The sequence below is a fragment of the Sinohyriopsis cumingii genome, chromosome 15 (assembly GCF_028554795.1).
Source record: "Sinohyriopsis cumingii isolate HCF-2022 chromosome 15, ASM2855479v2, whole genome shotgun sequence".
Lineage (NCBI taxonomy): Eukaryota > Metazoa > Mollusca > Bivalvia > Unionida > Unionidae > Sinohyriopsis > Sinohyriopsis cumingii.
In genome coordinates, this window is record NC_142975.1 from 45,817,563 (window position 1) to 45,830,425 (window position 12,863).

The following is a 12,863-nucleotide window of genomic DNA, read 5'->3' on the forward strand; positions in this document are numbered from 1 at the left end:
GAAAGATGTATTTAATGGATTACACAATGTAGTATCAGTCTTTTGAGGAAAGATGTATTTAATGGATTACATAGTGCATTGTCAGTCTTTTGAGGAAAGATGTATTTAATGGATTACATAGTGTAGTATCAGTCTTTTTTGAGAAAAGATGTATTTAATGGATTACACAGTGTAGTATCAGTCTTTTGAGGAAAGATGTATTTAATGGATTACACAATGTAGTATCAGTCTTTTGAGGAAAGATGTATTTAATGGATTACACAGTGTAGTGTCAGTCTTTTGAGGAATGATGTATTTAATGGATTACACAGTGTAGTATCAGTCTTTTGAGGAAAGATGTATTTAATGGATTACACAGTGTAGTATCAGTCTTTTGAGGAAAGATGTATTTAATGGATTACACAGTGTAGTATCAGTCTTTTGAGGAAAGATGTATTTAATGAATTACACAGTGCAGTATCAGACTTTTGAGGAAATATGTATTTAATGGATTACACAGTGTAGTATCAGACTTTTGAGGAAAGATGTATTTAATGGATTACACAGTGTAGTATCAGACTTTTGATGAAAGATGTATTTAATGGATTACACAGTGTATTATCAGTCTTCTGAGGAAATATGCATTTAATGGATTACACAGTGTAGTATCAGACTTTTGAGGGAAGATGTATTTAATGGATTACACAGTGTATTATCAGTCTTTTGAGGAAAGATGTATTTAATGGATTTACACAGTGTAGTATCAGACTTTTGAGGAAAGATGTATTTAATGGATTACACAGTGTACTATCAGTCTTTTGAGGAAATATGTATTTAATGGATTATACAGTGTACTATCAGACTTTTGAGGAAAGATGTATTTAATGGATTACACAGTGTACTATCAGTCTTTTGAGGAAAGATGTATTTAATGGATTACACAGTGTAGTATCAGACTTTTGAGGGAAGATGTATTTAATGGATTACACAGTGTACTATCAGTCTTTTGAGGAAATATGTATTTAATGGATTACACAGTGTAGTATCAGACTTTTGAGGAAAGATGTATTTAATGGATTACACAGTGTACTATCAGTCTTTTGAGGAAAGATGTTTTTAATGGATTACACAATGTAGTATCAGACTTTTGAGGAAAGATGTATTTAATGGAGTACACAGTGTAGTATCAGTCTTTTGAGGAAAGATGTATTTAATGGATTACACAGTGTAGTATCAGACTTTTGAGGGAAGATGTATTTAATGGATTACACAGTGTATTATCAGTCTTTTGAGGAAATATGTATTTAATGGATTGCACAGTGTAGTATCAGACTTTTGAGGAAAGATGTATTTAATGGATTACACAGTGTTCTATCAGTCTTTTGAGGAAATATGTATTTAATGGATTGCACAGTGTAGTATCAGACTTTTGAGGAAAGATGTATTTAATGGATTACACAGTGTAGTATCAGTCTTTTGAGGAAATATGTATTTAATGGATTACACAGTGTAGTATCAGACTTTTGAGGAAAGATGTATTTAATGGATTACACAGTGTATTATCAGTCTTTTGAGGAAAGATGTATTTAATGGATTACACAGTGTAGTATCAGACTTTTGAGGAAAGATGTATTTAATGGATTACACAGTGTAGTATCAGTCTTTTGAGGAAGGATGTATTTAATGGATTACACAGTGTAGTATCAGTCTTTTGAGGAAAGATGTATTTAATGGATTACAGAGTGTAGTATCAGACTTTTGAGGAAAGATGTATTTAATGGATTACACAGTGTACTATCAGTCTTTTGAGGAAAGATGTATTTAATGGATTACAGAGTGTAGTATCAGACTTTTGAGGAAAGATGTATTTAATGGATTACACAGTGTACTATCAGTCTTTTGAGGAAAGATGTATTTAATAGATTACACAGTGTAGTATCAGACTTTTGAGGAAAGATATATTTAATGGATTACAGTGTAGTATCAGTCTTTTGAGGAAAGATGTATTTAATGGATAACAGTGTATTATCAGACTTTTGAGGAAAGATGTATTTAATGGATTACACAGTGTAGTATCAGTCTTTTGAGGAAAGATGTATTTAATGGATTACACAGTGTAGTATCAGTCTTTTGAGGAAATATGTATTTAATGGATTACACTGTAGTATCAGACTTTTGAGGAAAGATGTATTTAATGGATTACACAGTGTAGTATCAGTCTTTTGAGGAAAGATGTATTTAATGGATAACAGTGTATTATCAGACTTTTGAGGAAAGATGTATTTAATGGATTACACAGTGTAGTATCAGACTTTTGAGGAAAGATGTATTTAATGGATTACACAGTGTAGTATCAGTCTTTTGAGGAAATATGTATTTAATGGATTACACTGTAGTATCAGACTTTTGAGGAAAGATGTATTTAATGGATTACACAGTGTATTATCAGTCTTTTGAGGAAATATGTATTTAATGGATGATACAGTGTAGTGTCAGTCTTTTGAGGAAATATGTATTTAATGGATTACACAGTGTAGTATCAGACTTTTGAGGAAAGATGTATTTAATGGATTACACAGTGTAGTATCAGTCTTTTGATAAATGATGTATTTAATGGATTACAAAGTGTATTACCAGTCTTTTGAGGAAATATGTATTTAATGGATTACACAGTGTAGTATCAGTCTTTTGATCAAAGATGTATTTAATGGATTACACCGTGTATTATCAGACTTTTGATCAATGAATCAGATGTACTTTCACAATGTAATTAATGGATTAAATAGTGCAGTATCTGTCTTTTGATGAATGATGTACTAATCAGTGCACATAACATTTAGAAATCTACTGCAAACACTAATTGCTATTTCATGTTGACCTGTTTGTTACAGATAACACTGTAGCATAACAATGAAATGGCAATATGTGGAATTCCTGCAATGCTGGCTTTAGAAAATTCTTCAATTTTTCTTGATAGAAACAATAACCACTGTGACATTATCTGCACTAAGCCTTAGCAGCGCTTCATTTGCTAATCTGGAACATGCAGCATCAAAACGTACATCATTTTCATCCTTTGTGTCTGTACCTTGTATAGATTCATCCTGAAAAAGTAACTAGATTTGTTTTTGTAAAATGTATGTACCAATGCAGGTAAAAAATGTACTGAAAGTGAGAAGTTAAAAAAAATCATCTGGTCCATATTCACATGAACAAAATTTAACTTTTTCAAAATTCAAGGGATTTTCAGAAAAACCTCTTAAGTTCAAGATTTTTCCAAATTAGTATGAGCCATGTAGCAGTGACCTCTGAACACTTGCATTAATAAGGTTTCACAAAAAAATAATAATGGAAATCCAAGAGCAGAAAACATGCAAAAATTCTGAAAAGATCAATCAAATAGCATAATTTATTTAATTAGAACCTCTACATATGGACAGAAAAACATGCCTACCATATTTAATCAGTGTATGTCAAGTGCTTAGTCTGTTTTGTCTTCATGATAGAAAAAAATCAGTCCAAAATGACAAAGCACTTATAAAATGTCAAAAACTGACTAAGTGCACAAAAATCTATAGGTCCATTATTTATGTGTAGACAAATACCTAAGAGGTTTCATATGTGTGTGCTAAGAACTTTTTGTGTGCAATCCTGGTAGCAAGATTCCTGGACTGATTATCAGATGGACTGAGATGACCAGATCAACATGTCTACCAATGTCAGCAATGGAGGTATAACAATATTTTAACTTTCTTGATTTTATTACAACATCTTACAAAAACTAGAAATGTCTTCATAGAACAATGATGCCCCAGTACATCATCTGAAAGTTACCTAATGAAATATCTAACCATGGTGTGTGCCTGACTCGCATATTGAAAAAAGTAACAAGTAACTGCATATACCTTACCATTGTGGCTTTTGGGCATAAAACACACACTTTTGGAAAAAACAAGAGATGACCATTTCAGAAAATTTTAATAAAAGGTAAACATACATACCAAACTATGGACTGACATGAAAAAGTGCTATATCCAAAATTGTGCTAATTTACTGCAAGCTTTAAAGCATCTATTGTTTTCTCAATCATTCAGTCCTATTCAGCTTAGTCACTCCAACCCCCAAAGACACAATTATTTAAAAGAAGGAGGAGATAATCCAGTACATCTACATACAATCCTAATCATAGTGCCTGCTTTAAAGATTAAATCATATCCTTGTATCTCTTGTTTTAAAGTCTTGATTGAAAACAGAAGCGTGGTCCAATACTATGCACCTATGTATTAAATAAAGCATACAGAGGTAAAAATGAATAGTTAATCCCATGTTCTGGTAACTGTTTTGTTATTTTTACATATCAAGCTGTGAAGAAAACGAATGAGGTATATCTCTATACAGATCTGATGAACTACTGTTATGAAAGATGGGTGTGTCTAGCGTTTTGAAAACAGAAACAAAATTGTATACTTGTTACTGTATAAATTTGAGTCCCAAAACTTTTAGAACTAAACAAGTTTACATGAAGAAAAAATATCCAAAAACTTTGAAAAAAATTTGATATTACTGCTCCTCCCTCCATATCTCTGCTCCACTTGCCTCATGCTGAACGTAGTGCAGAACTATGTGTGCATGTGATTCGGATTTTAAATGTAGATTTAACAATTTTTCAGTCATATCGCAAAATGTCTGCAGTGGGGCAGTTATAGAAGTGCAGAAATAATTGACATATGGTCTTGTTAATGAACCTGGTCAGGTATACGATCTTCAAAAAAGATAATTGACTAGTCAGGCTCTTTAAAAATATTACTTCAACTCTGATTCTGATCTTTTGATCAAATTGACAAAAATGGGGAGTCAACGAGCTACAAGCAATGTCATTTGAAAAAGGCACATGAAAAGACAGCCCAGTGGAACCAGACCTGCTGCCACATTGAATAATCCAAAATGACCACTTGAAGCAAGTTTTTCAATATGATGTTATTTCTGAGGAAATTAGGATGTGCCAAATGTATATCATGTAATTATGGCTAGTTACACGGACTGAAAACCATACTTTGCCATAAATGTGAATCACAGATGATAAATGTGGAGGAGACAAATTAAAAAAATCCCCTCTTCATTAGGCCCCTTCAATCAGAGTGAATAAAATACACGGGTTAAAAAAATGAGCATGTGTTATTTTGTTTCTCCAGATTCTAAACCATATATAAACTTGCATGGATGCGAAAATTCACAGATGCTAATGTGAAGCAGATGACTTAAAATTCCCTTTTGCATGTATCATTAAATCTTTCTCTTCAGTTGAGTAAGATATACTGGACATTTAAAAAAAAATCATTATTTTTCTCATAATAATTTTTGCTTTACTTAAGACTGGAGAAAATAACAAACTTGCATACTTTCACCCAATACACATACGATGCAGGTGGCATTCTTCTGCTTTGCATGCAACTCTGACAAAGGAAAGGATAACAATCATACAGACATCAACAGCATGTTAAATCCAATTTGCTCAGCATTAATTATATAAAAAAATATATTACCTGTAATATATCATTGACAACTTTGATACTTTCCTCATTACTGAAGCATTTCCACAGACCATCACATGCTATCACAATGAACCTGTAAGTAAGAATTTTGAAATTTAAAATAGTGTTGCTTGCTAAAAAGTATTTTTTACAGAAGTGATTTTTAGCACACTACTAATTTGTTACTTTTGAGGAATAAAAGCTATGCCAAATTTTTTCAATTTCTGTCAGAAGTCTTCCACTAATAAAAGGCTGAACACTTGGACTGGTTATGCTTATCATGAATGCTGATAATGGAATTGCTACAAATGAATTATCGACTGGGATAACCTAAGAAGTCTTCATTGATGCAAGGCATCAGCTCCTACTTCACTGCATTAAAGAACATCTGGCTATTATCAGTCACCAACACTTTACCTCCCTTACCAACATGTGATAACTTCAGCAGGGTAAAAGTCAGGGTGTCTGCTTTCAGGTTGGATGAATATTTTGTTGTCAATATAATGTTTTTGAGGGAACTGTTATGTGGTGTGTAAACTGCATTTTCAGAGGAAAACCCAAATTCACAGGACATGGAGGACAGTGGAAATGAGGTCAAAATTCTCTAGAAGAGTGCAAAACAATGGAAACAGCTCTCTCTGTATCTGCTGATTTAACTGCTGATTCATGTCTTGCAAAGACTTGTCACTATGATGACTGCAGCCTTAAAATGTGAGAAGGACCCCCTCACAGCAGGGGCATCAATTTGGTCTCACATAGCAAGAAGTCTTTCCAAGACATCACAAGTATGCTATGGGCCCTGTGCTGCTGGGATCAACTACACTGGATAGATCTTTGAAGATCTGCATGCCATCATCAGGAAATCACCTGTGGACTTATGTTTTCAGGTTCCTCACAAATGCTCTTACAACTGCTGACACCTGTGAAGGGTCACTGCCATTTTGATCCCTTGAAAAAGTCTTGCAGTATGATTGACACTTGGTGAATGTCAGTAGTGTATTCTGGAACAACTTAGTGCATCTTGCCAGCACAAGCAGCACATCATTCAAGAAACAGTGTGTGGCAAATAAATTTGTAATTCTTCACAATTTCAGGATGCCCTTTGCTTTAGCGTCTCCATCATTTACACTGCTTACCACTTCATGTCTCAGTGCAAAGGAAAGACATCCACAGATAGAGGAGGGCTTTCGTCCTGTAATAAACTGTGAGCCATCAAACATTTGTAGATTTAAAAAATGCTCAAACCTGGTATTCATCAGTTGCTTCAGTTCTCACACATTGCTGTACCAGATGGCAGAGTATTGAAAAAATATATGCTTGAAAGTGCTGTCAGTACTGTTTATGATTTTGGGAGATCCCTCCCTGCTCAGAAACAGATAGGGCATACAACAGGTTTTTATCACTTTTGCTTTCTCTTGTTGCAGTCAGTAAATATCACTGGCCCCATCAGTGGCAATACCTGACACTATGCCAATGGGTATCTGCACATTATCTAGAAAAGTCATTAAAGTGGGCAAGATCGTCTCTGCCTTGCCATCCTTTACATCCACATCTGCACAAAATTCCATGACACCCATGCCATTTTGGACAGTGTTTCAGTTGACGGCCAGTTTCATTTGAACTGATTTCCAGATACCAGTCCATCAACAGATCAGTGTTAGGACTTTGTCATGATTTTGCACTTGCTTTTTCTATACATAACAGGCAGTGGCATCTCCATCATAGCAGCCATGCCATGTCCTATGTATGGTGTTGTTGCAACATTTTAAACTTTGAGTATGTGACTTGACCTAGTGCTTGCAAAACAAATGAGATTTATAAGACACATAAAAAAGTAATTTTCCTATCCAACCAAATTCTTAACAGAAGACCAGCATGAAGCTATAAGTGTGTGTGTGTGTGTGTGTGTGTGTGTGTTTATAGCACTTCTTGATCATACTAGTCTAAGGAGAATTAATGAATCAATGGATAAAGTATTATTTGACTCTGACTGTATTTAAAACAAATCCCTAATGGATGGCTCTGCTGCATGCTGATATTTGGCTAATGATGGCTGGAGATCAAACTGACTGTTATGTATAATCTTTCTCTACTCTGATCCATGCTTTGAGTGACATTTTGAAGCTACATGCTAGTGCTGTTACAAACACCTCTGTCCTTTCCATATGCTGAAAACTGAATTCAATTTCAACAGAAAATGTCCTGTAGTTCTGAGCAGACGTTAAGAACCATGACCTTTTCTGCAGGCTGAAAATAAAATTCAGCTTCAAAAAGAAATTGTCAAGAAGTACCAAAAGGGAGTATCTGAGTTTTCTAAGTTTCTCTTCAGGAAACTCACAAAGGATTGTGATCAAACACAGAGGTAATTACTCTAGCTGACAGCTAAACAGCTGGATCATGATTGTGATATATTTTGACATGTTTTTAATCATACAGTAAATCTGAATGCATCTGAAAGGACTCTCAAGGGAGTTATAGTGGCTCAGTGGTTAGCATGCTGGGCTCATGACCTAAAGGGCGTGAGTTTGAATCCCATCATCAGACCAATCTTTGGCAAGGCACTTTACTCTGACTGCCTTGGCACTAAATAACCTGCTTGTGTTGCTGTGCCATAAAACACAAAACCAAACCAAAACTTGCAAGAAGAGGTCTTGAAGTGTACATTTTTATTTCAAACTAATGTAGACAGCCATATTGGCTAAAAATGACAAGGTGATAGCTGAAATGCTATAATAATAATAATAATAATAATGACCTTATTTAAAGAGGGTAACACAATTAGCTAAAAAGTAATCTACCTAGAGGCCCTCATACAAAGGAATTTATTTATTTAAGCTGCATCTCTGACACCACTGGATATATTGGGTTTGGAAGAAGGAAATAGAGTTGGCATTTCTAATCTCAACTGGAATACTATTCCAAAGCAGAGTTACAGAGTATTGGAAACTTTTTTAAAATAACTCCTTATTTGGTTTGGGAATTTTATACTGTTTGGTAGACATGGATCGCAGGTGGGGAGTATTACCAGGTAGCCTATACTGGAATAGTGATTGTAAATATTCAGGAGCACTATTATGAGATATCCTGTACATTAATTTGGCTTTTCTCAAACAGATTTGGTCTTTAATAGGTAATATTTTTAACCTACCAGCTAAACTTTCCCTGCTTTCTTTCTGGATTGATATTAGTCCAAATGCTCTTTTTTGAAGATGTGCCAGCTTTGCTATGTTTTTATCATTTGAATTACCCCATACTGTACTACAGTAGTCCAAATAGGGTTGCATGTAACTGTTATAAAATAGTTTTCTGTGCCTTTCAGGGAGAAAATGTCTTATCCTACTGAGAAGCCATAAACTTGAATTGCCTTTTTTACTGATATATTTGATATGTTCAGTCCATGATAGGTTATTATCTACCAGAACACCAAGTAGTCTATCATGACAGACCATTTGCAGATTTGTATCCTTCCATGTCAGACGTAGTTCATCACTATCAAGATTTGTCCTTCTTTGCCATGTTGAGATAAGTAATATTTTAGTTTTACCAGTATTTACCACCATGCCATTACATGTGCACCAGTTTTCCAGTTTGTTTAGTGCATTCTGTAAAGAAATTTTGAGCTCATGCTTTGTGTTTTGGATGTCTGACAATGTTGTGTCATCTGCATAGAGATCTGTAGATGATATTGAGTCTCTTAGTAAAAGTGGTCGGTCATTAATAAATAAAATGAATAGTAATGGACCTAGAATTGAGCCTTGTGGTACTCCATATCTAACTGTTTCAGGTTCAGACAGAACATTATTTATGTAAACATGTTGTGTTCTCTCATTTAAGTACGAAGTAAACCATCTAAACGTTCTTTCATCACACTGGTAGATTTTCAGTTTCTTCAAAAGGATTTCATGATCCACCATGTCAAAAGCTTTCCTGAAATCTACAAATACAGTTCCTATTATTCTACCTTGGTCAAGTGCTTGAAGCCATTTATCAGTTAGGGAGATCAAGACAGTCTCACAGGAATGGTTCTGTCCAAAGCCTGATTGATTAGGGTGTAACAGCAAGTGTTTGGTTAAATATGACATGAATGAGTCATGGACATGTTTTTCAATCAATTTTGACAAGTTTGGTTGTATTGAGATTGGTTGGTAGTTATCAGCATCATCCTTAGAACCAGATTTGTGAATAGGAGTTACTTTTGCAGTTTTCCATATTTTGGGGACAGATGAGGTTGCAATACTTAAATTAATTATGAATGTTATGCTATCTACAATAGCAAAGGCAGAAGATTTAATGAGTTGTGGACCAATCTGATCAAGTCCTGTAGCTTTCTTGGTATCAAGTTCACTGAGACATTTTTTAATAAAGTTTTTTGACACTGGTGGGATAGAGAAACATACCTCCTTTGCGATTCTGCTGCTGCAGAACTTTTTCAGTTCATTAAAGTTGTTTTCTATCACTGGTTCTTTTAACTTTGTGGTAATGTTTATGAAAAAATCATTGAAAACATTTGCAATGTCAGTTTCATCAGTGACTATGGTGTCATTTACCAGAAGTGAGTGAATTTTATTTGTCTGTTTTTTGTGCATTCCTCCAGTGAGTTCATTGAAGACTTTCCAAATGGAGTTTGTGTTGCTCTTTTTGTTTTCAAGAATGATTGATAATAAGTTTTTTTAGCTTTTTTAATCATACTTGTTATTTTATTTCTCCATACTTTATATTGTGCATGGTTTTCCATAGCCTTGAATTTGTCTCGTGTTTTCATAGCATCTAGGATTTTAGTAGTAACCCAATTACGTTGAATTTCAGTCTTTACTCGATGTACTTTCAGTGGTGCATGCTTAGATACTACATCCATGAATAAGTCAGTCCACACCCTTGTGGCTTCATCATTGGCATCCAAATTTTGGATCATATTCCATGGAACTTTATATAGGTCATTGAGAAATTGTTCTTCATTAAAATTTTTGAACGATCTGTAAGTGATTGTTTTATGTGTATTTTTCTTATTTTTCTTGCATTTAACCTTTCTTGTCAAAAAAGTAGGATAGTGGTCACTAAGACCAACATTCGGTATATTAACACAAGCCACATTGTCTGGTAGGTTGGTATAAATGTGATCAATAAGAGTGCTCGATTTTTCTGTTACCCTTGTAGGCTCATTTACCAGCTGGTCAAGGCCTAATGATTCAATAAATTCCATCCAGTTGTTCCTTATTTGAGTATTGAGAAGGTCCTTATTTATATCTCCAGGTATATATATGTTTCTTTCTCCTGTGCTAGAACATTTTCCATTTGTTTCAAAAAGTTATCATTCCAAAATGCTTTGGAGGAAGGTGGCCTATAAATGAAACCAGCTAGGAAAGCTTTTGCATTATTTTGAAAAATTTCCACCCAGATACTCTCAATTTCATGTGACTCCAAGTCAAGTCGCCTTTTTACATTTACACCGTCCCTAATGTCAAGACCCCCCCCCCGGCTGTCTCTCTGTCCCTACATAATGGTTTATTGTAGCCTTGACAGTGAAATAGATCATCATTGTGGTTAGCATTTAATTTGGTTTCAGTGAGTCCTAAAACATGTATATTATTTTCCTTGGAAGACAACATTAACTTAATCTGGTCTATCTTTCCCACTATACCTTGTACATTTAAGTGACCTATGTTAAAACCTTTTGTATTTAGTTTCATATCAATTATATGTATGTCATCATGCAATGGGGTACTCACTGAGATTGTCTCCATACTACTTTTATCATTCTTACATCCTATTTCTATATTCAAATGTTCATATATATTAGCATCTTCAAAGTCACATACAAACCCTGAAAATCCATTTACATTTGCATCTACAATAGTGTCCATTGAATAGTTAGAGTCAAGAGTCCCACTGGGTACATTTAGATTTTTAGTAAATGAAGCGTTGGCATTCTCCTCTTTGCCAGCTTCCTAATATGTATACATTGATGTACAAAGTCTTTGTGTCCATATTTATGGCACCTGAAACACTCGATCTGTTTGCCATGATGGCATACCTGTGTCATGTGCCCAGTTTCTCCACAGTAGAGATAGCACTCTTCATTAAAGTGCTTGAAAATACATGTTAATATTTCTCAGTAGTTGAGAGGTTCCTTTTCTGCTTAGATGAATTTTGTCTCTGTGGTAGAGACTAAGGCTGACATCCTGATTCTGAAGAAAGAAAGATGTGTATTGTGGAATGTACTGTAGGTTGAAGATGCTGGAAAGCAAATGAAAAGTAGAATGAATGCAAATGTTGTGCTAACAAAAAGCATATCTGGTAAAATTACCCATTTCTTGGTCTGTATTTTATTATACATCATAAAAATAAAATCTTTTTCCATTGGTAGAGAACCCATTTAAATCATGTATTATGTTCTTGTCACAATGCTACATTACCCACATGTCACCAGACTATATTACATACATGCCACCAGACTATATTACATACATGTCACCAGGCTATATTAGATGTATGTCACCAGACTATACTACATACACCAGACTATATTACATATGTCACCAGACTATATTACATACATGTCACCAGACTATATTATATACATGTCATCATGCTATATTACATACATGTCATCATGCTATATTACATACATGTCACCAGACTATATTACATACATGTCACCATGCTATATTACATACATGTCATCAGGCTATATTATGTATATGTCACCAGCCCATATTACCAAGCTACATAATTTTTTCACCGGTCAACCAACATTCATGCCACTGTACTGTTATTTGTTCCAGTATTTACCATTGTTTTTCCTAACAAGCATCAACTATGACTGTTTAGACATATGTCAAGAAATATATGAAAAAAAACATTTTATATATTCAGTGAAAGGATGGTCATGTTTGAAAATGGCTAGATTCCACTTTAGCAATACATCATGCTTGAGACCAGCATTTTTCCATATAATTTCACTGATGTTGATATTTTAGTGATAATGACATATCATACCATAAGTATGTGGGTAATCATTTTCTGTTCTTAAAATAATAACTCGTAGATACCAGATTCAGTGTTATTCAGCACCATATGACCATTTCTATAAGCTTTATTGACAACTGACAACCATTTTTGCTGGTCCAGGCTGTTTCTCAATTCTCATTCACTTCAAAATAAATTCAAAATGAGGTTCCTGTCTAAAAATATGTATGGAATCAGTCTATTAAGAATTACACTACACAAATTATTTCCATAATCTCATAGAGATTATTACACACTGTGTTATTGTTTACAAACATTAAACTTGGCATTTACAAGCTAATACAGCACTGAAATGAAAATACCTATGTATTTGCTTGAAGAATGTCT

General features: G+C 34.2%; 1 protein-coding gene across 4 annotated transcripts in view; it reads right to left on the reverse strand.

Annotated features, from left to right (window-relative positions):
• Nucleotides 1–2,243: 2,243 nt before the first annotated feature.
• LOC149781729 (integrin-linked kinase-associated serine/threonine phosphatase 2C-like) overlaps nt 2,244–12,863 on the reverse strand; it is a 57,601-nt gene continuing 46,981 nt past the window's right edge. For 2 of the 4 annotated variants that reach the window (XM_089935839.1, XM_089935838.1), the window contains exons 10-11: nt 5,523–5,604; nt 2,244–3,083 (exon numbers count right to left, since the gene is read on the reverse strand). In XM_089935839.1, coding sequence (XP_089791965.1) covers nt 2,940–3,083; nt 5,523–5,604 — 226 coding nt within the window. In that variant the 3' untranslated portion in view covers nt 2,244–2,939. Of the gene's footprint in view, nt 3,084–5,522; nt 5,605–11,541; nt 11,745–12,863 lie in introns of all 4 variants that reach the window. The other 2 variants (XR_016414776.1, XR_016414777.1) reach the window with 2 other exon arrangements.